This window comes from Phoca vitulina, unplaced genomic scaffold (assembly GCF_004348235.1).
Source record: "Phoca vitulina isolate PV1807 unplaced genomic scaffold, GSC_HSeal_1.0 scaffold2, whole genome shotgun sequence".
Taxonomy (NCBI): Eukaryota; Metazoa; Chordata; class Mammalia; order Carnivora; family Phocidae; genus Phoca; species Phoca vitulina.
Window position 1 is genome coordinate 77,089,415 of NW_022589705.1, and position 27,837 is coordinate 77,117,251.

General features: G+C 42.9%; 1 protein-coding gene across 2 annotated transcripts in view; it reads right to left on the bottom strand.

Annotated features, from left to right (window-relative positions):
• Positions 1-833: 833 nt before the first annotated feature.
• Positions 834-27,837, bottom strand: part of KHDRBS1 (KH RNA binding domain containing, signal transduction associated 1) — a 38,219-nt gene continuing 11,215 nt past the window's right edge. Inside the window, exons 2-11 of one of the 2 annotated variants that reach the window (XR_004297597.1) lie at positions 26,233-26,357; positions 25,283-25,399; positions 22,986-23,132; positions 20,189-20,322; positions 19,452-19,653; positions 18,862-18,929; positions 18,038-18,096; positions 15,321-15,513; positions 12,663-12,722; positions 834-1,933 (exon numbers count right to left, since the gene is read on the bottom strand). Coding sequence is in view for 1 of the 2 variants with exons in the window: in XM_032389126.1 (XP_032245017.1) it covers positions 15,416-15,513; positions 18,038-18,096; positions 18,862-18,929; positions 19,452-19,653; positions 20,189-20,322; positions 22,986-23,132; positions 25,283-25,399; positions 26,233-26,357 (950 nt within the window). In the remaining variant the exon portion in view is untranslated. Of the gene's footprint in view, positions 1,934-12,662; positions 12,723-14,171; positions 15,514-18,037; positions 18,097-18,861; positions 18,930-19,451; positions 19,654-20,188; positions 20,323-22,985; positions 23,133-25,282; positions 25,400-26,232; positions 26,358-27,837 lie in introns of those variants that run through there. The other variant, XM_032389126.1, reaches the window with a different exon arrangement.

Consider the following 27,837-nt stretch of genomic DNA (forward strand, 5'->3'; position numbering starts at 1 on the left):
GTTTCTCAGATCCTGCTGAGTGGACAAGGATTATTAGCCTACTTTTAGGAGTAAACAGGCCTAGAAAAATACACACCAAGTGATGAGCTAGGATTTGAATGCAGGATTTGGCTTTAGCTCCCCGAGCTTTACTGTAATTCCGTGGCTCCCAAGTAGATAGCCCCGCATCTGGGGGTGGAGGGTGTGGCTGCCCAGGAAAGGACTGCTGGCTTTCAGATAGTGACCCAGGCTCTGTGGCTCCATTTATCATTCAGATGCCATCTGAATCCCGAACTCCCTGCGCCAAACTACGCCCCTGCCTGCTGACCTGCAGCAGGTCCTCAAATAAAGGAGAAGATAAAGGAGCTCTAGCCACAAGGTGAGGCCTAAGCGGCCAAGAAGCCAAGGGAGATGCAGCCTCAGTGGCCAGCTCTGGACCACGAGTCTCAATGCAAATAATTTGACAAATGCATCTCGGTTTGCCTGGGACTCTCCTGGTTTGGGCACAGGAAATTTCTCTGTCTTGAGTAAACCTGGATAAGGTTTGTCACCATATATGAATCTCTCACACAAACGCAAATGCTTTCCTGTTTCAAAGTACTTGTGGTGGTGAGAGGTACGGGTGAAAAGCGGGACCATGAAGTCTGATAGCTGCTTCTTTTAGCCTTATACAAGTTATTTATCCTCCTTGAGCTTCAATTTCCTCATCTGTAAAATGAGTATCATGGATTGGAAGATTAAGTGAAACTGTGCAAATAAACGCTTGACATAGTGCCTGCTATATATTAAGCACTTAATAAATTATTAGCTATTATTTATAATAATCAATAATGAAGATAAAAATGGGCTCAGATGTTTACTAACTTGCCCAGAGTAAATCAACTGATTTCAACATCCTTTTCCTGCTAAGAATGCATCCCAGCTCATTAGAATGCCCCAGGCACAGTTAAAATGCAGAGTCTCTCTTCCCAAACTCAGCCCTTCTCCTGGTTCCCTTGTTAGGATAAATGACCAGAAGAGTTATTTTATTAAAGGAAGAGTATAATATTAGACATCCCTAACCTCTCAGGAAGCTCAGTATGAAATCAGCCTAGACATAGGCCACAGGAAACTGGAAGTCTATCAAAGGCTGACTTTCCAATCCTTCGAGAGAACGTGTTAGGACAAACAGCTAGCTCAATATAGTTGGAAGAGAAGGAGCTAGGCAAGGGGCCTTTGGCTCTTTCCCAAAGCTGACAGAAGCTACCAGAGTGGGACCATTCTTCACTTGACCAAATCTTTTATTGAGCTCCTCAGTGCCAGGTATTTGCTGGGGAAAGGATAGAGTACAGAGGTGAAATGGAAAAGCCCTACTCTTCAAGAGCCTTTTAGACAAGGTTAGTAATCAACAATGAAGAGAAAAACAGGCTCAGAGGTTAAATAACTTGTTCAAAGTAAATAAACCTTCTCACTTGGCTTTCTTCTGCCTGTAACAGAGGTGACAACCAGCCTTGTCCTGGGAACCCTCCGGAGGTGCCCAAGGGCTCCTGGGCTGGCACCTACAACACAGGTGTGGTAAGGTGGGAAGGAAAAGGTGGAGGTAGTGTGTTCCAGCCAGTTCTGCTGGAGGCTAAGGGGAAGCAGGCAAAATAGGAGTGACACAGTGGGAGATGCCAGTTTATTCAGATCTAGGAGGCTGTGCCTGGGATACCATTAGTCCCCTTCAACTCTTTAAAGTCCTGAGCAGGTTTAATTGTTAGCATCACAGCCCCCTGCAGCCCTGAGGACTCCACTCTGGGCCTAGAGACTCTCTTAGGGGATCCTGGCTGGCTTTCTGTATGCAAATCAGACAGATCAAGAAGTAGAGTGGGAAAAGACTGTTGATCTCTCCTGGGTTTCTCTGTGCTCAGCAAATGCCCTCAGGCCAGCCTTGACACAGCGGGCAGCTCTCCTGGTTTCCGGAGTCCTCTGATCACTGCAAAGACACGGGTAGAAAATTAGACACGAAGCTACCCTATCAAGGGGCTTCCTAGCCTCCCATTTGGCCAGGGTGCCCCCCCTTACAATCTCCCCATCCCATGGCACAACTTTAGTTACTTCATTCCGTACAGGTTTCTAGGTGCACAGATGGGTAGGCAATAGAAGTCCACAGCCTAATAGCTGTCTTTTTTGCTGTTGGTCGGGCAATGAGAATGGATTCTCACTTCATATACCTCCCATCCTTAGCCATGCCTAAGCTGAGTGATCCAGGGCAGAATCAACTAAGCCACTGGAGCCTTTAGCTATTCAAACTTTGGGGCCTCCAGCTCCACAAAAGGGAAAATGATTTCTGCTCTCCCAGAGATGTGAAAAAGATAAAGATTAACAAAGAGCTTTAAAGCCTCTGGAGGAGGGGCGCCTGGGTGGCTCAGTTGGTTAAGCATCTATCTTTGATTCAGGTCATGGTCCAGGGGTCCTGCGATCCAGCCCCGTGTCGGGCTCCCTGCTCAGCAGGGAGTCTGCTTTTCCCTCTCCCTCTGCCTGCCCCACCCCCCCACTTGTGCTCTCTCTAAAGTAAATAAATAAAATCTTAAAAACAAAACAAAACATAAAGCCTTTGGAGGAAAGAGAACGAGGAAATAGTCATCTTCTTACAGCTATTATTAGCACCTCAGTCCTAGGCTCAGGGAGGCATCTCCTCTGGCCTTTTGAGGGGTTCATCCCAGCTCCAAATACTCAGGGTTATCTGCAGGAGACACACATCTGAAGCCCGGGGCACATGCCAAAGCCTGTAGGAGTGCTCCCATTCTGTTAACATATGGTGCCCCCGTTCTGCCAGTTGTTCCAGCCAGTAACTGGAGGAGCCCCCCCTCAGTCAAGCCCTTCTCTCCCACATTAATCAGCCACCAAATGATGTTTATGGTAGCTCTGAAAAGTCCTTGGATCCAGTCACTTCTCCACATTTTCATTGGTATCACCCTACTTACTATATAGGTCTTCCTCATTTCTCGTCTGGACTAACACAAAGTTTCTTAATAGGTCCTCATAATCCATAATCCATTTTCCACTCAGGAGCAAGTGAAGTTTAAATTTAATCATGTTGTTCCCCACACCTCACTCCTGGATTCAGTGGTCTTCAGTGTTGACCTTAGAGTAAGGGCCAGGTTCCTACCTCACCTTGAACCTGCCTCAGTCCCACCCTCTGCCTAGAATGTGCTTTGTGTCCTTGCCCCAAACCATTTCATAAACCCTCTAACTAACTCTTCCTTTAGATGTCAGCTTAAACAGCATTTCCTCAAAGAGAACCCCTGGGCTAGGCTGGGCTGCCTGGTGTCTGTCCTCATACAACTCTGTTCCTTTCTTTCATAGCTCTTATCACAACTGAAATGATAGATGTTATTTATGAGACTAACATCTCTTTATCATCTGTCTCCTCAAATATAAGCTCATGAAGTCAGGAACCAATTTTACCTTATTTGCCCCTGAATCTCCAGTATCTAGCACATAGTAGGTGTTCCAATTTATATTAGCCAATGTGTTTAATAAAATTGGGGCACCTGGATGGCTCAGTCGGTTGAGCAGCTGAATCTTGATTTTATCTCATCATGATCTCAGGGTCATGGGATCGAACCCTGTGTCAGGCTCTGTGCTCAATGGGGAGTCTGCTTGAGGATTCTCTCTCTCTCTCCCTCTGCCCATCCCCCTGCTCACACTTTCTCGCAAATAAATAAAAAAATAAAATGAATGAAAAAATAAAATGAATGAATAAAAATCTTTAAAAAAAATAAAATGAATGAAAGGGGGCATTTATATTGACTTCTGGAGAGAAGCTGATGATGAATCCTATCAGAGCACAAGGTATTTCTTTCTCAAAGGCAGATGTAGAGCTTGTTTCTGAATTCCAACCTCAGAGAGCCTGAGAAATGGGGAGCACCTGTTCTATACCTAAAGCTGGGCCACGAATGGGAAGCATGAAGGCTGCAGGAGCTAAAAGCCCCTGGGAGGAATTAGCTCTATCTGAACCCAAACTCTTCTATCTCAAGTTCTCACACCACAGTGTCTGGGAAGAAGAGACTGAGGTGGACTAAGTGGGCTCCAGAGGTTGACAAGGGAACAGTTAATTCAGGCATCTTAATGCAGTTTTAAGAACAGGAGTAGTCTCCCAATTTCTGGCATTGTGTTCTACTTAAGTGACTGATCTGGGCAGGCAGCCTGGCTGTGCGTCATCCTCTGCCTGGAAACCTCTCAAATGAGTTGTCTTTTTTCAGGAGTCCCCATATCCTCCCCAAGTTTGCCCTGGAACTGACAAGGCCTCCTGGAAGCGACAAGCTCCCTAGGTCTAGGTGGGGAGAAGCACTGGGATAGCTTGTGTTCCTACCGGAAAACTCCTACCTGCCCATCTCCTGCCTGAGACACCAGCCTAAGACACTCACCACAGCAGTACACCTCCTGCCAAGAGGATGCTGCGTTTGTAGTCAAGGAATGTCGAGAAGCTAAACTCCAGCAGAATGGTTATGAAATTTAAGTCCCTTCCAGATACAAGTCTCCTTCCTCTTAGAATAGAGACCCATGGTTGGCAGAACACTGGCTGAGAACATGTCCTCAGCCCCAGTGCGAGAACAGGTTACAGAGTAGAAGATTTTCAGCCCAGGGGTTAGAAAATTGATTTTTTTTTTTTTAAAAGATTTTATTTATTTGGCGGGGGGGAGAAGGAGAGGAAGAGGATCTCAAGCAGACTCGCTGCCGAGTTTGGAGCCCAACATGGGGCTCAATCTCATGACCCCAAGATCATGACCCAAGCCGAAACCAACAGTTGGACGCCCAACCGAGCCACACAGGCACCCCAGAAAATTGACTTTAGAGGTCAGTGAACTTATCTGCTCCTTTTTTTTTTTTTTTTAAAGATTTTATTTATTTATTTGAGAGAGAGAGAGCATGAGGCGGGAGGGTCAGAGGGAGAAGCAGACTTCCCGCCGAGCAGGGAGCCTGATGTGGGACTCGATCCCGGGACTCCAGGATCATGACCTGAGCTGAAGGCAGTCGCTTAACCAACTGAGCCACCCAGGCGCCCCTTATCTGCTCCTTATTACCCCCTAAAAAGGTTTGGTCTGCTGCCTAAAGGCAGCCTCCTTGGAAGCCCAGGGAGCAATCAGGCCACAACAGAACTAGGGTCCAGTGGCCACCATAGGCCTTTGCTCCTAAGGGGCCTACAAGGGCGAGCTCAGGGAACAAGAGAACAAATAGTTAGGCTGGGCAGTGCACTTCCTCCCCTCCCCCCCAACAGCTGCTGTCTCAGACAGCTGTATTCAGCCTGTCTGCTCAGGCTATTAGTCATCAGATGCTTGCTAGCTTTAAACATGTAAAGACTACTAATCCAGAGAGCAAGAGGTACATGAAGGTTCTGGAGAGAGAAAGGGAAGGCTTAGAAGGATCTGTTTCTCTTAATTTCAGGAATCTGGAAACCAGAAAGAGGTGCCCATCCTGTACACCAAAGCTGGGAACTACTTTTAGTGTAAGCTGATCTTCTGGTGGCCACTGTAGGTATAGAGAAGAGACCAGGAGGCAGTTAAGTGAGAGCAGAGACTTGGGTCTAAACTCCAGCTCTTAGGGCCTGCGGTCATCCTAATCTGGACTTGTCAGTTTCCCAGGATAAACCCTGCTTCACAGGGTTGTCTGTGAAATTAAGTAGGTCACTGTATCTGCATATGATAATTCCAGTAGAATTAGCACAGAATTAAGAGCTTAAAATGGAGGCAGAGACTTCATGCATTCAGGGGAAGCAAAGCCATGTTTAACAATTCCTTAAGAGCAAAATTTCTATCAGAGGAGACTCCAGGTTCTGGTCTCCAATTCACAGGGTGGGTTAAAGGGACAGGAGGTGGGAAATCGCCCTTAACATATGACAAAGGCCTAACGTCCCACCCTCAAATAGCCCAAATCTCTGAGAGGAGAGAGGATTATTCTTTCTGAAAAAGGTTAGAACCAAAAGGCCTTCAGGCAAGAGGAGAGCAGAAGGCAGGCAAGGTGAGGGGAGAATATCCCCTTCACTCTCCCACAAGGAGTGGTGCCACTTTACAGAAAGCTCTGCTCTTCTGCTTCTTCCCTCCTTCCCTACCTTGCCGGCACAATGGCAAACACAGGTGTGTCCAAGTCACTCTCATGATCAAGGCCTTCAACAGCTCCCTAAACTTCAGAATCAAGTCCAAATACTTTGCCTAACATTTAGCTTTTCAAAATGGGCACTCCCCTCTCTTCCAGCCTAACATTTATTGGGTGCTTCCTACAGGTCATGTTGAATGTTTTTCATGAATTCACTCAATCTTTACAACGATGTTGTGACATAAATGATAATCTCCCATTTTACAGATGATGAAACTGAGTCTTGGGGAGGATAGCTCGCCTAAGGCTCCAAAGCTAGTGAAACTAACCCTGGAGGCGGCAGAGTTGACATTAGTCTGTTTAAAGCCGTAATAAGGTGTTGTGTTAATCTGTCTGCCTGGTGTTTTCTAAACCTTCTCAGACAGCTCCCCCAGGCTCCTTCGTATTCGGTTCAGCAACACAGCACAACCACACACTAGTGCAACTGTTGAAGACTTACTCTGTCCCATTAGACTGAGTGTTTGGAAGGTAGACACTATGAACGGATGGAGACCCATGACCCAGAACAGCCAGAATAAAGACCTCAGTGGCCTCAGCAAATGTTTACTGCCCTAGCAATAATATTCCCGCAGCAGCAGCCTCCTTCCAGGATAGAGAACAGCTCAGGCTCCCTGAGGTGGTTCTGGCTGACAGGTAAAGCTCCTCTACATTCCAGCATAATCCTGAAGCTGAGCTTGATCACAGACTCTGAAATCAGACTGCCTGAGCTTAAATCCCAGCTCCACTACTTAACAGCTGCATGACCTTGGATAAGTTATTTAATTTTCTGGGCTTCAGTTTCATCATTGTGTAAAAACGGGACAATAATAGCTACTTCACAGGTGGAGAAGACAGTGCACGGCACATAGTAAAAAATCAATGTGAGAACTGACAGAATGCAATAGTCGTTAAAATACTTATTTTTCAGATTTTAACATCCCCGAAATCAGGATGCATTTTATACTTGATACGAAAACAAACTATCGTGTCAGTTTAATTGGCAATATTTTTTCTTTCTTTGCAGTACTTGCTACATCTTATAATAAATGGCCTCAGTGTCAATGAAATATGGTGTTATCTTACAGAAGGAGCATACTTTCAGCATAGAGAATGGACTTCGGTGTACAAAAATGCTGACAGGCACACCCCACAACTTGCTATGAGACTGTGGTAAATTACTCCCTCTCCTAGTATCAGCTGCCTCCTTTACAAAAATAGGGACACACAGTAGGCCTGCAAATTCAGTTCTCTCCTCCCTTAGTCAGGCAGAGCTGCCTATTTTCCCTATGTCACTTCCTCCTTCTTTTACAAAGTAGGGTCAAGATCAATGAATGGGAGTAGATGGAATAACAATTTAAATGACTACTTAACAGTAACACTGCCAGCAAACAGCAGCTTGCATAGGCTCACACAAAGCACAAGAACATATCAAGAAAGAGGGAGTCCATGTTCTGCCTTGTGCATTCCAATTCCGGTATGATCTTTGGGCAAAGCCTTGAGGGACATAGAACTTCGGGGTTTGAGACGAGGCAGGGAGTACTTAAGTTTCAAAAACCTGAGCAAAACAGCCACTACCGTAATACCTCTATGCCCCTATTCACATGGTACAGGGGAACTCTGCATATGCGCGGGCAAGAAGGTTTTTCGGTCCCAACTCTCAGGCTGCTGTTCCTGAAACAAAACACAGTCTGAATCTGTTTCATCCTTAGTGGCCAGAAAGCCCTAGCAGCTGCTGATGCATCTTTACCTTCATTCTTAGCTTGCGGCAGGAGTGGGAAGTGGTGGGGAGAAAACAAGAGGGGACAAGCCCTGAGCCTTCTTGAATAACTACCATATCCCTAGGGAAGAGAGGGTGAGGCTGTTCCCTTAGCAGCCACAGTCATTGCCAGGAGCACCCCGGAGATTCCACAGAAATCGTGGAGGGAGATGGAGAGAGGAGCAAAGGACGTTGATGGTGGGGGAAATGGCATGTGGAGCTCAGCCTCGAAGCCTCTGAGGAACCATATATGGCCAGGTGTGGCAGCTAGAACAGCAAGCCTCATTTCCACTTTAGCAGCCTGTGCTATAAGCACAGGGTAAAGATGTGGTTTGGAGATACCCATACATGGGATCAAATCCTAGCCCCATCACTTACCACTAGCCTTTAGTGGTGCCAAAATAATCCAGTTAGCTATTCCTTATCACTGAGTAGCTACTACATGCCAGAAATTATATTAATCACTTTTAAGTAATACCTACTTCAAAAGGTAGTAGATCTATACCTCTGTGGTCAATTAGTGTGCCAATATGGACAAAGGCACCAAGATCATTCAATGGGGGAAAAAACAGTCTTTTTAAAGATTTTTTTTTTAAAGATTTATTTATTTGACAGAGAGAGAGAGGGAGAGAGAGAAAGAGTGTACACACACGCATGTGTGCATGCATGAGAGCAGGGGGAGGGGCAGAGGGAGAGAAACTCAAGCAGACTCCCTGCCGAGCATGGAGCCCGATGTGGGGCTCGATCCCATGAGCCCCAGGATCATGACCCAAGCCGAAATCCATAGTCAGATGTCCAACTGGCTGAGCCACCCAGGCACCCCCAAAACAGTCTTTTTAATAATATGATGCTGGGACAACTGGATATCCATATGCAAAAGAATGAATATGAAACTCCGATCGCACACCATCTGCAAGAGTTAATGCAAAATGGGTCACAGACCTAAATGTAAGAATTTAAACAATAAAAGTCTTAGATGGAGATAGGTATAAATTTTCAGGACCCTGATTAGACGATGGCTTATCTAAGACAGCAAAAGCACAAGCAACAAAAGAAAATAAACTGGACTTCATCAAAATGGAACTTTTGTGTCTCAAAGAAAATAAAAAGATAACCCATGGAATGGGAGCAAAACACTTGCAAATCACCCATCTGACAAGGGTCTCATACCAGACCATACAAAGAACTTACAATTTAATAATAAAAAGACAAATAATTCAATTAAAAAATTGACAGGAGATTTAAATCAACATTTCTCCACAGAAGACACACAAATAGTGGATCAGCACACGAAAAGAAGCTCAACAACATTAGTCATTAGGGAAGTGCAAATCAAAACCACCATGAGACACCACTTCACACCCAGTAGGATGGCTACAGTAAACAAAGCAGAACGTAACAAGTGTTGGTGGGGATATGGAGAAATTAGAAACTTCATACATTGCTGGTGGGAATGGTGTAGGCTCTACATAAGAGTCCGACAGTCCCTCCAACAGGTAAGCATTGAGCTGCTGTCTGACCCAGCAATTCCTCTCCTAGGTGCATGTCCAAGAAACTGAAAACGTATGTCTACACAAAAACTTGTACATGAATGCTCATAACAGTATTTTTCATCATAGCCAAAAAGCAGAAACAACCCAGATGTCTACCAGTGGGTGAATGGACAAATAATGCTGAAAAACACATACGATCAAATAGTATTTGACAATAAAAGGAAAGAGGTACTGATACAAGTTACAACATGGATGGAACTTGGAGACACAATGCTAAGTGACAGAAGCCAGTCAAAAAATACCCCATATACTGTATGATTCCATTTATATGAAATGTCCAGAATAGGCAAGTCAACAAAGGTAGGAAGTAGATGAGTGGCTGATCAGGGCTGGAGAAGTTCAGTAGACTGGGGGAGATGACTAAAAAGCATGGGAATTCTTTTCTGGGGGTGATAAACATGTTCTCAAATTGACGGTGGTGAGGACTATACAATTTCGTATCTATTAAAAACCACTGAATTGTACACTTTATTTTTTTTTAAGATTTTATTTATTTGAGAGAGAGCATGAGAGAGCAAGCAAGCACAAGCTGGGGTGAGGGAGGAGGGCAGAGGGAGAGGGAGAACACGGGGCTCGATCCCAGGACCCCAGGATCATGACGTGAGCAGAAGGCAGACACTTAAGCGACTGAGCCACCCAGGCGCCCCTGAATTGTACACTTTAAATGGGTGAATCTTATGGATATGATTGTATCTCAATAATCGTAACGTGTCTTCTAGTTTGTATTAATAGAAGTTAACCAGAAGCTGCAAGCTGGTAGGCTGCCTACGGGCAGCATTTGGCTTGCCACAGAGGTTTTACAGGGACTAATACTAATCTGAACGTACATTAAACAATTGCTGTATGTGAAATCCAAATTTCTAGTTTTTCTGGAAAATCAGATCCAGCAAGTCTAACAAAAAAATTTCTGGAGCTGGAAAAGAAACATGAGCGAAAATGAACTTCAAATGTTTGACAGGATATTCCTTCAGGGGTCCAAGGTAGAACCCATGACTCATTCAAAATGAGGGATAACTTCTAATACTTGGAGTTGTCTTAAATGAAATGGGTCGCTTTTGGAAATAATATGCTTCCTATCACTAGTACAAAGTACTGATACATGTTACAACAGGGATGATCCTTGAAAACTTTATGCAAAGTGAAAGAAGCCTATCACAAAAGGCACATATTATGCAATTTCATAGAAACAGAAAGTAGGTTAGTGGTTGCCAGGGGCTGGGGAAAGAGGGGAATTGGGAGTGATTGCTAACAGGTATGGGATTTCTTTTTGGGGTAATGGGAATTTTCTGGAATTAAATAGTGATGATGGTTGCACAGCACTGTGAATATTCTAAAAGCCACCAAACTGTACACTTTAAAACGGTTAAATGGTAAATTTTAAGTTCCATGAATTTTGTATTAATTAAGGGAGAAAGGTAGAGAAGACCAAATGAGATCGTCCTTATTAACTGCTTAGGATATTATCACAGTAATGTTAGCTACTATTATCAACTTCATTTGGTGATAAAGAAATGAAGCCCAGAGAGGGATTAAGGGTTTGGTTTTGTCAAAACAGAGACCAAGGCTATGATGAGGCAGAGTCAGGACAGGTCCCCAGTCTTGCCTGGCTCTAAAGATTACAGGACTGTAAATTACAGGACTGTCACAGGTAGTGACAGAAAGCTATGGACAACACTGGGACCAACTGACTAAGCTCCACATTCAGAAAAGGCAGACCACTGACAGACCTGGGTCTGCCAACAATAAAACCTGTTTTTCCAGGCGCAAGTTACAGGCCGAATGAGGAAAGAAGCATCCCCAAAATTCTGCTCTTAAGACTACCCTAGGAAGAGTTGGAACGAATTCTCTGCATTCAGGGACTTTCCTCTAAAATTGTTTTGCCATTCATGTAATCAGTATCAAACTTAGGACTTCCTTGGTGCCCAGAACCATGCTCAATACACACAGTCCTCTTTAAAGTCTCTAGATCTCAGAGGCTCCTGGGAGAGGCAGGTTGGGAAGAAATGAACTCCAAGAAGGCGAATTTCACTGACAAAGGCTGTAAGTGCCTTTGGCCTCTCCCGAGTTTGGTCTTTTCCCTTCGGTGCCCTCCTAACCCTAACAACCCACTCAGGGGCAGAGGGAAAAATCATCCAGCTAGTTCCTGGATGGCTTCAATCAGCAGGTAGGCTTGCTCAGTTGTCAGAACCCCCCGCCCCCCAATCGGGGGCTACCCTTTCTTAGAGAACGAACACGAGTATTTATTATGTATAGGACACTGAATTGATTGGCCTTATATATAATAAAACTCATTCAGTTTGCTGACCACTATAAGGTGTATGTTATCACTATCTTCCTTCCTAGATGTGGAAATAAGTGGTTTTAGGTCACGAAACAAAAATAGGTTGCCGATTCAACTGTTAGGTCTCATGCCCTTTCTACTATGCCACACTATCCTTTTCTGAGGGTCTCCTCAGGGTGAGAAATACCCCTTCCTTAGATTAAAAGCAATGTAATATGGAGAGTAAAGACGCTAGGTTCTGGCAACAAACTTGGGCTTGATTACTAACCAACCATACTCATTATATGACCCCGGGAAGTCACTTAACCTTATTAAGTCTCAGGCACTTCTGTAATACACAAATAATACTGGACAACTGTTGTTTGCCTGCCCAGTATCCATTCCCTTTTCCTAATAACACCCGACTTCCTTTTGAGGAATTACTTTTTTCTTACCACAACCTGGTAAAGTATGAACATGTGACTTAAGCTAATACAGTCTTGACATTCCCTCCCTAGAATTTGCATCTTCAGGGAAAAAGAAAGCAAACAGGGCTAGAATTCACTCATTCTAGCAACAGCACCTAAACAGCTAGTCCTGGCTTCAAGAACATTCCTGTGGTCTATCACTGCTGTCCCAGTTCTCTGCAGCCCATCTGGTTCCCATGCCAGATTTTCTAGCCTTCATACTAAATCTGTGAGCCCCTAACATCCTTCTAATAAATTCCGTTTTATTTACATTAGCCGGTCACTTTGTTGCTTACAACCAGTGAACTCCAAATGAAACACTGTCCCATTAGGTTATTGACAGGATAGGGTGGGATTCAACAGATGTAAGCTGACGCTACAGTCATCGCAAGTAAATTCAATATGGACTGATGGTTGTGTTGTAAATATGGTACAAATGACATGTGAGAAAAATTTGCCCATGGACCATGTCCCAGGCCACCTCCTGGCAAAACTATCTTATAATTAGGATAAAAGTCCCACATTCTTAATAGAAAGCTACCTTAACATACCTGACATGGGTCTTCACTACCCACTCTACTCCAGGAAATGCCTCAGGAGTTTTCAATCACCTGAAAATGGAGAAGTAAGAGATCAGGCTTTTGAAGAGGAAGTTAAAGACATACAAAATAAAAGATAGAGATCCTGCATGCAGTTTACACATTACAGGAGAGAAACATGCAACTTTAAAGAAATTTTAAATAACATTTCATTGTGAATATCAATATGGGGACCTATAGGGGCTCATCCTTGTACATTTTTAAATAGCTGAGCAGAAAGCTTGACTTTGGGGAGCAGCAGGTCTAATCTACAGTCATTGAAATTTTACAATGTGTCATTTAAGATGTCAGACTTTGTGCCCAGGTTACATTACAGTTCACTTGTGATGGGCAGGATTATTAAGAGTTATGGCTAATTTATGCGGCAGCATATGGTTTTTCTTTTTACAGCTATTTTTTATTAAACAAGTTTTGCCAAGTTTTAACATTAAAATTAACAGCTAAAGAATTGTTTATGCAAGTTGCTGTCACAGTTTATGTAAAAGAGAAATATGTGCTATTAAAATCAGACATTTAGGTTACCTTTGGTTTTTTGCGATGCATGTTAGCTTTACACATCCTGATTCTCTTGCGATAATTTTCCTTTAAAAAGGGGGGTATAGAGTGATCTCTTTTCATCAAAACAAGACATAATGCCCTGAAAGCTGACTTCAAACCATGGTTGAAAATTCAGTTATTTACACTTTATCACAATCTACAAATACATTTTTTTGTTGGTGTGTTTTAAAAAGAAAAAAAATGTCCATCATGCACTGCTGCAGGCAGCTTGGCACTTCATACAAGAGGATTTTTCACCCCCGAGCAGTTTAGGTGGCTCCCTTAGGGAAGGCATGAGAACCCTGAGAATTAACAGAGGAGTGGAAACAGGGCCAACCAATTCCATCATTTCCTCTCTTGGTCTCTCAGGAGGGAGTTCAGAGCCAGCCTATCATGCCAGATCCTGCCCCAGCCCAGCTGATTTGTTAACAGCATTTCTGGGATCGGAAGGGAAACCCTTAAGGGCACCCAGGGTTTGCTGAATTGTCATATCTAAAGGCAGGTGCTATCCCTTTCCAAGCTCACGGAGATTATTTGGTGTCACGCTGAGGGCCACCTAGGGGCTCTAGAGAGGTGCAGACAAGGTGGCTGGCGCTTTAAACACTGAGGCCTACGTACAGAAACCAATCCAAGTTTCGGCTCAGTTGGGTTTTTCTCTCCAGAAATTAGAGCTTGTGATAGGATGGGATAAAACTGCTGTCAACAACTTCCAGGGGGTGAAAAAGCTTTGGTTATTTTTAAACTAAAACTTAACAACTCGATAAACTTTTTTTTTGGTAAACTTAAAATAAAATCCCCCCCACCACTTTTAAGAATGTCTCCAACTTTTAACAAGCCCATTAACTTTAGAGTTAATTTAAGTTTATTTGAAAGAGAAAACTATTTTATTGTCCACCCAAAAAAATGACAATTCATCACATTTACTTTGATTAAAAAAGGACTAAACTTTATTGACAAACTGCTGCAGACATTTTGACATAAGTTTAAGCTACCTATTTAGGCAGACTTACACATGTAGCATTTAATCTTCCAAGAACAAAATGGGAGGACGGTACAAATCCAATTAGGACTTTAACTTATGTACAAAGTGGATTTTGATTCCTTTTTCATTCAGCTGCAGTGTCCCTTTTTATATCATGCTAGTGTTGAGACATACTTGACTAACTACCTTGGGAACAGTTCAATATTGACAACCGTCAACTTAAAAAAATCATCAGCTTTTGGTTCTAGTGTCCAAGTGAGCTTTTCATGGAGTGCAGAACCTCAGAGGGACAAAACACTTTGTCTTTTTAAATACTGAAATTTTAATTATTAGTACGATTACTGAAGGATTTTTCATGGCTGAAAAGCTCTGCATCAAATTCAATCCAGGTGGCCAGCCCCTTTCCCCGAATCCACCTCTTCAAAACCTACTCCCCACTAAGTATCTCTCAACACTGTATGTCTGGGGCTAGATTTCAAAACCCACATAATGAAAAAGTCAGTTTTACAAACCTAATTTTGTTGTTGTTTTAAATCAATTAACGTTAAAAATTGCATCAACTATTTAATTCATGAGGATCTTTCATATTAAAATTTAACCTTAAGATTCAACCGCCATGTGCTTTTAAAGGAAACATTTTTAGAGACGTCTGAGCTCACTTTTACATGGTGGCACCTACTGCCGTTAACGTTTGTGATTTTAAATCTTAAACAGCCCTGAATTTTGAAATGTAGCCTAGTTTGGGATTCTGCAACTACAACTTTACGGGATGCCTCAAATCAAAACTAAGAGAAAGTTAACAAGCCTTAAACTTCAGAACCTTTAAGCAAGCAATGTCACTTTTGAAACTAACAGGTTTGTGGTTTTTTTTTTTACTCAACTTCTTTTTTTTTATTATAAAAGGTACATTTCTGTTTATATTTAAACAACAAAGAAAAAAGCATCTACACACTTAAAAAATTAATTCGATATTCCTAAATCTATTTTAACTCATTTTAAAATACTACATACAGAAGCCAGAATGCAGAGTTAAGAATGGAGTAAGGTGGGGAGAAGAAGGGGACCACGAAGAAAAACACTTAGACAATTACTTGTCTGTTGTGGGTAAAGCAACAGGAATCCTGGGAGATACAAGAAATCAGTAACAACTTTGCTCATAACTGATATTTTCCCCTCATGTTTGTTTTTAATAACGTCCATATGGGTGCTCTCTGTATGCTCCCTTCACTGGCCTAGCTGGAGGGGCCTTCAGTGACGGCCTGGTCCCATTCCAGTCGTCTTGGCCTGTGGGGAAAGCAAGAACAGTTTATAAACCATGTGCTATTGGCATTTTGGGATGAGCAGGAATAGGTCAAATGGTAAAGATCACCAAAAACACTGCTTTGCTTCCAGTGTCTTGCATGTCCCAATGGTCCCTGCTTTTTGCTCTGCTTGGCCCTCCTGAACAGCTTAATTTCCCAGCTGTAGGGCAATTTTGAGTGGACAGACAGAAGGAAACAGCTCAGAAAAGGCCTGGAGTCATCTTTAGCAAAGAGGTTCTCCACAGGCAACATGATCTCTACTCCAGCCCCCAAACCTGGATGAACCCAACACTTTGCTTGAGACAGGGAGGAAATGAATCTTAATAGGTCTGCAATGCCCTTTTTCCTGTTCCCAAAGGAACTGGGGAGAAAGCCTCAGGTAATGTGGCAACTTTGGGAAGTCTTTCAGACTGGAAGCAGGTAGCTCCCTTTCCAACAGCAAGTCAGGTTTCCCTGTTGAAAAGTGTCCTCTGGCTCTCTGGGAGAAGCAAGCACGGGCCACATTTCATGAGGCTTCCCCACCAGCAGAGCTGGTCCACTGCTCTGGCAGAGGGAAGTACAATTCAATGTGTTTATAGCAATGATATGGAGAATTCACGGTTTCCTTTCTCATGCAATAGTCCAGAGAAGCCAGACAACATGGTTGACATCCTCAAATGGCTTTCCTTTGTTACAGGGAAAAGCCTGAGGGAAATGATCACTTACTTCTATAGCTGACCTCTTATGAAAAGGAGTTGCATTTATGAGCTTATTCTTCCCACTTGCCCCCATACTTTACCCATGCCAGTTCATTCCTGATGTATTTCTCCAGCTGCCTGCATTCACTAAAGGTCTAAAGCCTCTATATGGACCTGAAGTCCCACAGAGCCCTATCTAAGCCTGTTTATACCCTTAGTATAATAGGTACATCCATCACTTTCCAAGTGGCTTCTGGTCCTAACAAGACAGTTTATTTTTGTAATTCTGTTTATAAAGGCAGAAATCATAACCGATTAACTGTGGCAACAACACACCAGGAGCAAGAGAGGCAGCCGGCCTCTTTCAGTCCAGTCTCTTCTCTGGCAAAACAGAAATGTAATTCAGTCAAACACATACAGAGGCCCCATTGTGCTGCCTCACCCATGGGAGGGAAATACCCTGGGGCAATCCCACTGCCCTTCTGAATAGTGGCCTACCAGCAGAGCAGTGCAGTGTTACTGATGGCAACTGTCCAGTACCCTTTAGCTAGAACTGGTAAAAAGTGTTTCCCTAGGCAAGCAGCTGACTGGCTACTACATACTGAGCTGAGGAGTTAAGCTCAGCTTGTCTGTCTATGGGAGCTCCAAGAGGCTCCCTACTCCCTTTTCAGCTAGGCTAAGGTGTGTGTGTGTGGGGGGACACACGACACTGTTAACTAGCATTTTAAGATGAACTGTCAATTGCTGAGCCCCTGGCCAAGGACTCTGGAATTCCCTCAGGTATGTTGAAAATACCTTGCGTTTAAAAGGCTGCTCCCCCTCACCCACTGCCGCATGGCACTCCCTCTGGGGCCTATTAACATGGGGTCATAATTGGCTCTTGAGGACACTCTTGAGCAATGTGTTTTCAACTAAACCTCAGGGAAGACAGCTTGGTCCTGCTGCCATTTCAGCCTCTATAGCTCTCCTGGGATCAAGGACTGAGTTGAGATGTCTCCAAGCCAGTAAGGAGCTTGGTGCCAGTACTGCCCTGAATTGGCCCCAGCCCCTACCACCTCAGATCTGAGACTGACAGGCATGATTCTAGCACCCAACCTGCTTTTCGCTAGCTACTTGCCATCTAGTTCCCTTTCAGCTAACATTTCCTCTACACTGAGATTCTTTTCAATGAGATCCAAAATTGTTCTTAAAAATGAAGTGGGGCCGGGTGCCTGGGTGGCTCAGTCGGTTAAGGATCTATCTTCAGCTCAGGTCATAATCCCAGGGTCCTGGGATCAAGCCCTGCGTTGGGCTCCCTGCTCAGTGAGGAGTCTGGTTCTCCCTCTCCTTCTGCCCCTCCCCCCCACTTAAGCACACTCGCTCTCTCTCACAAAATAAATAAATAAAATCTTAAAAAAAAAAAAAATGTGGTGGGGCTGGAGAATAAAATTGGATATGATGAAGTTCTTAGTATGTACCAATGTGGCGTAGGCACTAACAGCAAAGGCCCTGCAGCATGACCTAGGCCTGGCAATCTCTCCTGGTCTAAAGTAGAAAAAGATCAACATCAGCTTAAAAGTTTGCAGCTCCAACCAGGCCAAACAGACATCTAGTTTAAGACATCTGCTTAGCTTTCCAAGAGTAACTCCATCTCACCTTAAGAACTCCTATTTCACGGCACACCACACAAATTCAGTAAGAACGGGACGGCTACTGTCACATCTACCAACATCTCAGCTTTCTAAAGGCTCCTTTTTGGGTGTGTGCCCAGTGGCCCCCAATAGTCCAGCCACTAGCACTCGTGCAGGCCCTTACTTGCACACTCTGCCCACCATGGAAATAAAGACATACCATAAGCTTCGTAAGAATCTTGAACCTCCCCATGTCCATAGTCATAATATTCTGAGTCCCTGAAAGCCAAAGACAGAGTGTTAGAGAGTGACAGAGTAACTCTATTTCCATTTCTCCTTCTTCCCACATTTCAGGCATTTTACTACATGTGTAAGACAGGAAAATGCTCATTTTGCCCCATCTGCAAACCAGAAAATATTTCCAAAACACGTATGTGCTATGTATTTAAGCAAAAAAAAAAAAAAATTTACAATCATAGCAAAGAAAAATGGATATCACATAATTTAAAGTGGAAAAGCACAATCCAAAACTGACCAACTTAATCATAGTGTACACACACACATACATTTATAGGGCTCGCTGGAAGAGAATAAACAAACATGCTGTTCTGTCCCCACTGTACAATTTTGAAATACTTTTTCAATCAGTCACAGATAAAATACATATACACAAAAACGTTATTTAAGACAAGTGCAGAAAATAATGTAAGTTATGGTAGTAGGATTCTAGCTTCCTTTTAAACTTTTATGTACCTTTAATGTGGCAATAATACATCAAAACAATTTAAAGGCATTTTCCCTTCATTTCCATGTGGTCACAGCTCAGGAATTTTTCATCTGCTATTCCCAGATTCTATACTATAAATTAAGACTCAGTTATCTAAGCTTACAGATCTGTGTGCCTTGCAGACGTGGAAAGCAGAGATACCCTCTAAAGGGGAACCACACTGCTCCTTAGATGTGTGCTACCTAAATCTCTCGGTTGCTCCAACTCCTTCCATCCATCCCTAGGACATGAAATAGCACTTCTATTGCCTGACTTACCCTTGGCTCTGGCTGTAATAGCCTTCGTAGCCTTCATAACTTTGTTCTGCATATGTGTCATCATATCCCTAGAACAAATAAAATGAAATAGAAAGTCAGAATCACACAGAGTAGGGAAGGTAATTACATCCCATGGGAGGACGGTAGGCTTCTAGATTAACAGAATGCAGAATTTTCCTCCAAAATTAACACCCACTGGGGAATAGTTGACAGAGAAAGGGTTTTAAAAAAAAAAAAAGAAAGACTGAACCACCAACCAAACCAAACCACCCTTCAAATTGTGGGCAGGAAACAAGGTAAAATGTTGAACTTGAGCATTATCAGTAGTACTAGTGGAAAGACTCCTTACTAAAACACTGTGCATTTATCAAGGCACAGCCTATTTCCTGTTTAACCTATTCACACATAGTAAACTATGCTTAAAATGGAAAAATCTTTTCATAGTTTAACATTCACTGCAAAAGAAGAGACCAGACTCCAGATCTTATAGGTAGTCCCTGCCACCTACATCAAGGGCCAATGCCCTATCACTCAACTTCCTTTGGCAACCTTCTAGGTATTGGAAATGGCACACTGTTCAAATTTCTTACATATTCTTCATATGTCTCTGGTGCAGGGGGTGGAGGCAAAGGTATTCTCTGGATGCCTGCTGTCCGTGCTCTTGGTGCCGGAGCACCCCTCACTGTAGGTGGGGGTGGCACTCCTCGAGTTACGGTGGCACCTCTGGTGATGGCTCCTCTCACTGGTGTACCACGCACCAAAGCCCCCCGAGGTGGTCCAACACCACGGCCCCTGCAAAAAGAAAATTTATTTTAAATGGAGCTTTTAATACACAGATAATACTTTCATGTTCAGATCTGTTTGCAAATTCTGGAGCTAGACAGATTTCACAATGCCTTAAGTAAACTATTATTAAAATACAGGGGAAAAAACAAACAAACAAAATCCCCAAAAAACCCCACAGAGGAATATATGGGTGGGTAAAAGACCCATCCCGGAGACTCCCCAGGTTCCGCAGCAGACCTATGAATATTTCATCAGTGGATGATGGAAAGTCTGAACACTCCATAAAGGTCAGTCACAAAAGGCAAAATTCTAAAACCAGAGACCATTTTAAAATGCTAGAACTGTCCAAAATTAAAAGACCAAAAGTTTCAACAGGACTGCTGCACTTGACTATGGCCAAAGTACCTAAGATCTACTTATTCCACTCTTGATGGTATAAATCCTGAGGCCCCCTTCTAAGCTGCAGATAAGAGCACCACTAAGAGAGAAATGGTACTGGTCAAATTTACATCCTGTTTCTAGTTGTCTCCATTATTTTTACCTGGGAACAGGTGGAGGAGGAGGTGCAGCTCCTCGGCCTCTCACTGGCACCCCACGTCCGCGAGAGGGCTCCGGTACTCCATTCAAGTAGGAGAGCTCTAGAAACTGCTCCTGGCAGATATCATCCATCATATCCTGCAAATGAAAGATAATAAGGATTACTGGGCCACATCTCCACCTTCTGCTGAGAAGCTGTCCAGCCCACATAAGCCTTGGATACTAAGACCAGCTCTGAATGCCTGGATGAAGTCTCAGGTCATGCATTCTCTGAAGTCAAATGGCACCCTACCTGTCACCTCTTCGAGGAAAGTCCTGATGGCACACCCCTCATTATTCAGCTGAAGATCTTCATAATTAGTCCCTACCTAGCTCTCCAGATCACTTCCAGCCACTCTCCATGGATAACCTCCTTTCAAGCCATGTGGAACAACTTGTAGTTCAGAACCTGGCATACTTATTCACCCATTCTGGTAAATAGCTTCCTCTTCCTAGGATAGTAAAAGCCACTACCGTTAATTAAGCTCTACATACTGGACACTTTACAATAACCTCTCTATAGATTTTGCAGTTTAATCTTCAAGATAACCCTGAAGTAAGTAGGCAGGTCTTCCCATTTTACAGTTGGGAAAAAAGAATCAGGGCATATAAAGCCACCAGCCTAAGGGCATACAGCTAGTAAGTGGCAGACTTGATGTGAATTCAGAATTATCTGTCTCCAAAATCTAGGCTTTGAATTACTAGACTACATTGCCTTTTTTGTCTACCTGAGAGACTAACTCATTCTTACAAGACTTAATCTAAAATATTACCTCTTTTGAAAAACTTTCTTTGATGCCACCCCCACTCCCTCCTCTTTTTCCACAGCATCGTGTAATTTTCTCTACCCAAGCACTTACCACGTCATTCTAGAATTGTCTTTCTCACTAGATTGTGAGAAAGGAGCCATTTTTGTAACTTCAGACCCAAGCAGAGTATTAGGCACCTACCAGATACTTAACAAATGTTTGGGATGAACAAGGAACCTGAGGCTCAGAAAAGTGAAATAATAACTTGTCCAAGATGACGCGGATAAAGGTCCCAGTCCAGTGCTCTTCCTACTGTACCAGGAAGCCTCTCTGGTACAGTTAATGGTTCTAAGGGGAAAACGGAGGCTCTGGTCATGGATGCAAAAATAGGCTCACTTTTTTTTTCTTCACAAGAGGGAAGAATTGAGTCAAATGCCATTTGCAAATCTTTTCACATATTTCCTGATGAGAGCCATTCAGTTTTAATACTCCATGCTTTTTTATATATCCCAGGTGGATAGAGCTTCAAGGATAGAAGATTCTAGTCACCAGAGAGATGCCCCCCCACCCCAACTCTTCACCTCCTCCTACCTTACACATTACTGCTGCTTGAGACCCACCCTGGAGAATCAAGTGACCAATGACAGCCCATTTGCCTAGATTCTTCCAAATGCTACACCAACACTGAGGAAACCCAGATATGCCTGGCAGGCATCTTTTTAGAAGACCACTTACATGAAAGCCTTGTAAAGCTATCCCTTTTGAGAAATATGCTGAGAGTAAGGATAAAGAGGAGATGGGCATTCCCCTACAGTCCTTCAGAAACTGGGTGGCTCACGATGCTTCAATAGAACACCTCAAAAAGAGTAAAAAGAACTCTCTGAAGGGAAAATTTACCAGCTCTGAGGTCTTCTCTAGGATATTTTAAATTGGCTGTTTCATGTTTGAACATTCTAACGAAGACGAGGTACTTGGAAGCAAAGCAGCTGCTGAGACATCTGAGACAGTGTTGGAATTCTTAGAGCTCAGCATTATAGGTACACACTGCCTATAAATTTCTGCTCTATCAATTCTCACATCCTCTGACACCACATTTAGTTCCAACTCCTCATTTTGCGTTCACAAGAAAACCAAGAACTGTATCTCACTCCTCTTAGTTTTAGTGATGAAAACAGGATGCTTACTCAATTCTAGTTAAGAGTATTTCTCATGCTTCTTAAGGTTCCAGATTCATCCTTGGTTATTAAATATTCAACTGTAGTATGTTAATTCTGACAACTAGTAGGTCTTGCTGAGCAAAAATCACACCATTTTCTACTTATTCAAAGAATGGATCCTCTGACCAGGTGGTAATAAGCAAGACAGGTAACCTGGTCTGTCCCAACTCTTCGTGGGCCTCAGTTACACTCTGAAAGGAACTGCACACCTATTTGTTTAGTATCATCAACAGTCAAGCCTATAACAATTATGCCTCTTTCAAATCAAACTCTATGTGAGAAATTCCTCCAGGAGAGAAAGCCCTGAATGCACCCTGGTCAAAATTTAGTCTATTAACATTGGATGCTAGAAGGCTCTTGCTGTTATGTTCTACACTCTCTAGAGTCTAGAACGTAAACCCTTGAGTACAGGGGGTTTATGACCGTCTTAGCCATTGTCTTATCATAACCTCCTGGTTCCACACTAATACCAACACACTTAGTGAAGACTCTGTTAAATCTTTGTTAACCAGACGTTAAGATGCCAGATACACTGTGGACCTAAGATACTAACAACAGATCCTGGTATATAACTAAAACCACATTAGACAAGGACGGGTAGAGTGGCTTTGGGGCACAGTGTTTTGAGAACTAGGTACAAGTAACACACTACTTCAGAAAAATGAACATAAATACAGAATTTGGTACGCAATTTCAGGTTATGCAGAGATCGTGATTAAGAACCCCTGCCTTATTAGCAACAGCACAAGATCCCAGTTCTCTCTTGATCAAAGATATAGGATGTGGATTTCCTTACTGGTACTAGGAACTTCTTGACTTCCTCCATAGCATGGGCCATAAGAGCATAAGCCTCACATGGGGGTCCAAAGACTTCAATAAAGACATGCAGATCCATATTCAAGTGGGCATATTTCGGGTCTCCACCTTTGCGCAGTTCTTCCTCCTATGGAAAAATGCAGAAAAACATCACATCACATGGAATGGGAGAAAATGACACTGATACCTCCAGCCCAAAGAGACAGCAAGAAATAACCTAAAAATCTAAGAAAAACAGCAAAGTGTAAGAAGAAAGCAAAACAAGGACTGGAGAATAGTAATTCACACAACCTGCTAAACCTGTAATCAGTCTGCTACTAAAAGTTAACCACTGTCTTGAATTCCTGGTGTATTCACTGCAGCTTTTTTTTTTTTTTTTAAAGATTTTATTTATTTATTTGACAGAGAGAGACGGAACACAAGCAGGGGTGAGCGGGAGAGGGAGAAGCAGGCTTCCTGCCGAGTAGAGAGCCTGATGTGGGGCTCGATCCCAGGACCCTGGGATCATGACCTGAGCCGAAGGCAGACGCTTAACCGACTGAGCCACCCAGGTGCCCCTCACTGCAGCTCTTATTAGAAGGTACAGAAGAAACTTTTTTTTTTTTTAAAGATTTTATTTATTTGACAGAGAGAGACACAGTGAGAGAAGGAACACAAGCAGGGGCAGAGGGAGAGGGAGAAGCAGGCTTCCCGCTGAGCAGGGAGCCCGACGCGGGGCTCGATCCCAGGACCCTGGGATCATGACCTGAGCTGAAGGCAGATGCTTAACGTCTGAGTCACCCAGGCACCCTGAAGAGAGAAACTTAATTCCAGTCTTCATTCATATATCAGCTGTTTGCCAAGCATGCATGCATTCATTCACTGCCAAGCATTTGCTTTTAAATCCCAGGTAGTGCTGTTAAGTACCAGCTCTTCTTCTTTTTTTTTAATTTTAAATAATAAATAAGTAAGTTTATTTATTTATGGGGGGAGCCAAGGGAGGGGAAGAGAGAATCTTAAACAAGCTCCATGCCTAGCGTGGAGCCCAAAGCAGGGCTTGACCTCACAAACCCTGAGATCATGACCTGAGCCGAAACCAGGAGTCAGATGCTTACTGACTGAGCCACCCAGGTGCCCCTAAACTTTTTTAATTTATTAAGTAATCTCTACCCCCATTGTGGGGTTCAAACTCATGACCCTGAGATTAAGAGTCGCACGCTCTACTAAGCCAGCCAGGTGTCCCAGCACCAGCTCTTCCTATTTGCTTATATGGTCTGGGGAGTCATAGGGGAGGAAAAAAGTCAGGATAGAGTGAAGAAAATCTCAAGTAAATCTCATTAGGTAGAATAACATACTTCAGCCCTAAGTGTATTCATCTAATGAGAAATGTGAGTGGACAAAAGAAGAGGCTCTGAGAAAACAATGTTTGTCAATTTAGGCTGCAAAAAAGAGCCCTGAATGACTAAATTTTTAGGCTGTACCTGATATGTCTCATCTAAAAAGCTGACTCTAGAAAGCTAAGACTCTTCTGTCTTGATAGGAATTTTTTTGAAACTTATAAAGAATACAAAGCCCATGGGGCTATGACATGAAAAAAAAAATCAGCATTAGGTTCTGTTGTCAGGATTACTCATGGTTCCTTTTGAAATACTTTCTTTTAGGGGTGCGTGGGTGGCTCACTCGTTAAGCATCTGCCTTTGGCTCAGGTCATGATCCCGGGGTCCTGGGATCGAGCCCCGCATCGGGCTCCCTGCTCAGCAGGAAGCCTGCTTCTCCCTCTCCCACTCCCCCTGCTTGTGTTCCCTCCCCGGCTGTGTTTCTTTCTGTCAAATAAATAAATAAAATCTTAAAAAAAAAAAAAAAAAGAAATACTTTCTTTTAGTGTTCTTTACATTCCAGCAGGCTATTAAAAAACCCAGACAACTAATTCTCAGACTCACCTGCACTCAAAACATTATTGCTCTCACTTTTCTATGTTACTGGAAAGGGAATATGCTGTTCACATTTTAGTGTCTTTCGTCTGGATCAGTTTTAGTATATCCAGCTCCCCTTCCAAGTTTTCATAGACAAATGCTTACAAATGTGAAAGTTGCTACTGCTGCCTCCATTACTATGCAGTCAAAAGTCAGGAAAGAAACAATCACCAGGGAACACCTAGGCTCTTCCAGGGTTGCCAAACAAGTAAGTTAACCTGGTCTATAATCTCTTACAGCCAACACAAATTTAAGGGATTCACATTCTGTACAAGCGCTGGCTTCTTGAAGGCATGGTCTTCTTGCCTCACTGACAGGAGCTTACCTTGGCTTTGTCTCTCATTGAGCCCTTGCCCAGCACAGAGATCTTTGCACCTGTCTCTTCTTGCAGTCTTTTGATTGTATTCCCTTGTGGCCCGAGGATCTTCCCCACAAAATTGAACTGACAGAAAATAAAAATAGATTTCTCAATATACATGTTCCTATAAAACATTTCCACATGTATTATCTCATTTGATCTTCAACAACCCTGTAAAATTGGGGGCGTATTACCATTCCCATTTTACTGAAGGATATGCTGAGGATAGACTGAAAAAAGTGAATAGTCTAACATTACACTAGAAAGTAGCAGTTCCTAGACTTGAACTTGGGTTTCCTGATGTAGTCTGGTGCTCTTTCCAAATTATCACACTGCAACCCTTAGTACTTCAACACACATAAGTATTTTTAAGGCAGTGACCTCAGAACAGAACAGACATATGGCATTCTTTTGTAGTACTTGTTTCGTCAACTAAATAGAACTAATTTCTTTCCTTTAAAAAACAGAAAAAAGGAGGAGGAGGAGGAGAAAAACAAGAAAGGATTTATTTAGAAGTAAAACACTGAGTAAGAAATAAAATTAACTTCACCTAGTCAAGGATTTGTGTTACATTTCCTGTATTTAGATTTTGCGTCAATCTTTTTCCCCCCACGTCAATCTTTCAACAGAGGGCAACTCTTCAATTTTTTCCTTTGAACTTGGAGACTGAACAAACACTTGAGAAAGAAACTCTTTTTGGTAATAAAAAGTTGATTATATTTCCTTCCTAGCTATAGGTATGCTGTTAGATCTAGACTTAGATGTTTCAACTGCCAGAAACAAGTACTGCAAGTATGGGAGAGAAGCTTCACAGGCTCAAGGACCTGATGCATCACAATTTCCAGAAGTCTTTATTTCAGCCCATGGCTCTCACACCTACAAAGACAACGAAGTGAGTGAGGCACTTTATGCCTTACCTTGGGATACTGCTTCACAGGTATCAGTACCCGCTCCTTCAGCTTCATGTTCTTATGAGAAAATAAATCCAAGTAATTCTCCTCATCGTCTTTTTTTGAATCTCCTTTCTGAATCTTCTCAATCTCTGGATAAGACAAACACAGTTTAGTTTGTTCTGGTATCTAGACGCAAAGTTCCAAGTCTGCATAAAGCAATAACATAGTAGAAGACCAAATACTTCAGACGCATGGAGTTGACCAGGAAACCCAAAGGCTGCTTCTCATGAAAGCAGTTTGCTCTTCCATCCCCACCTGAAGCCTCTACACCAGAGCCATTCAAATGTTTCTCAAGAATAAGTGAATTTAACAAAACCAATGCAGAGAGATGGGGAAAAGGGGATAAATGAACTAAAAATAAAGTCTACATCAAACAAAAAACAGCACAAAGTCATATCTTTATGAACAAAGGTCAGTAATTTAAATATACAATGAACAGGGGCGTCTGGGTGGCTCAGTCGTTAAGCGTCTGCCTCCAGCTCAGGTCATGATCCCAGGGTCCTGGGATCGAGCCCCGCATCGGGCTCCCTGCTCGGCAGGAGGCCTGCTTCTTCCTCTCTCACTCCCCCCGCTTGTGTTCTCTCTTTCGCTGTGTCTCTCTCTGTCAAATAAATAAATAAAATCCTAAATAAATAAATAAATAAATATACAATGAACAGTCCCATTAAAATTCCATTGTGACATAGTGCTTTGGATAACAGTCCTTAAGAGTTTTGAAAAGTTATTAATTTAATTGCTCTAATTTTTGGTTTCCTCATCTGTAAAATGGAATCAATATCTACCTCATGAGGTTGCTATAAAGACTGAATAAAATAACATGTACACATTTCCTAGGAAGTGCTTAAGCGTCAACATTATCTAGCCCAAATTCAGGCAATGTCCTAAAGGAAAACATGCACTGAGGTACTTTCAATTCACAGGTTAAGATAGTTTCATCAGATATAACCTTAGTATCCAAAAAGACTTCCTTCCTTGGAAGCATCTGAGTGCTTCCTATGGAGAGGCAGATGAAGGGAGAGATACAGGTATGATCATTAACCCCTAGGCGAGACTTACTAAGGGCCAGGCATCCATCCTATAAAGTATAGGAAATATGTCAGAACAAGTCAGATATAATCCCCATCTTCACTATGTTTATACACTGACACTCCCGGTCTACGAAGAGGGCAATGAAGTACACTTCCAAGTGTTACGACAGAAGTACTAACAGAGATGGGGCAGAGTGTGCGCAATGAACAGCAACTAAAAGGTTATATGGTCCACTGAAAACAGTCAAAAAAAGAAATTTATACTCCCTTAAGTCAGTGGAACATTCTAAAGAATGCAGAATGTTGGGGCGCCTGGGTGGCTCAGTCGTTAAGCGTCTGCCTTCAGCTCAGGTCATGATCCCGGGGTCCTGGGATCGAGCCCCGCATCGGGCTCCCTGCTCCGCGGGAAGCCTGCTTCTCCCTCTCCCACTGCCCCTGCTTGTGTTCCCTCTCTCGCTATGTCTCTCTCTGTCAAATAAATAAATAAAATCTTAAAAAAAAAAAGCAGAATGTTCTCCTTATATATTATCCCCATACTATG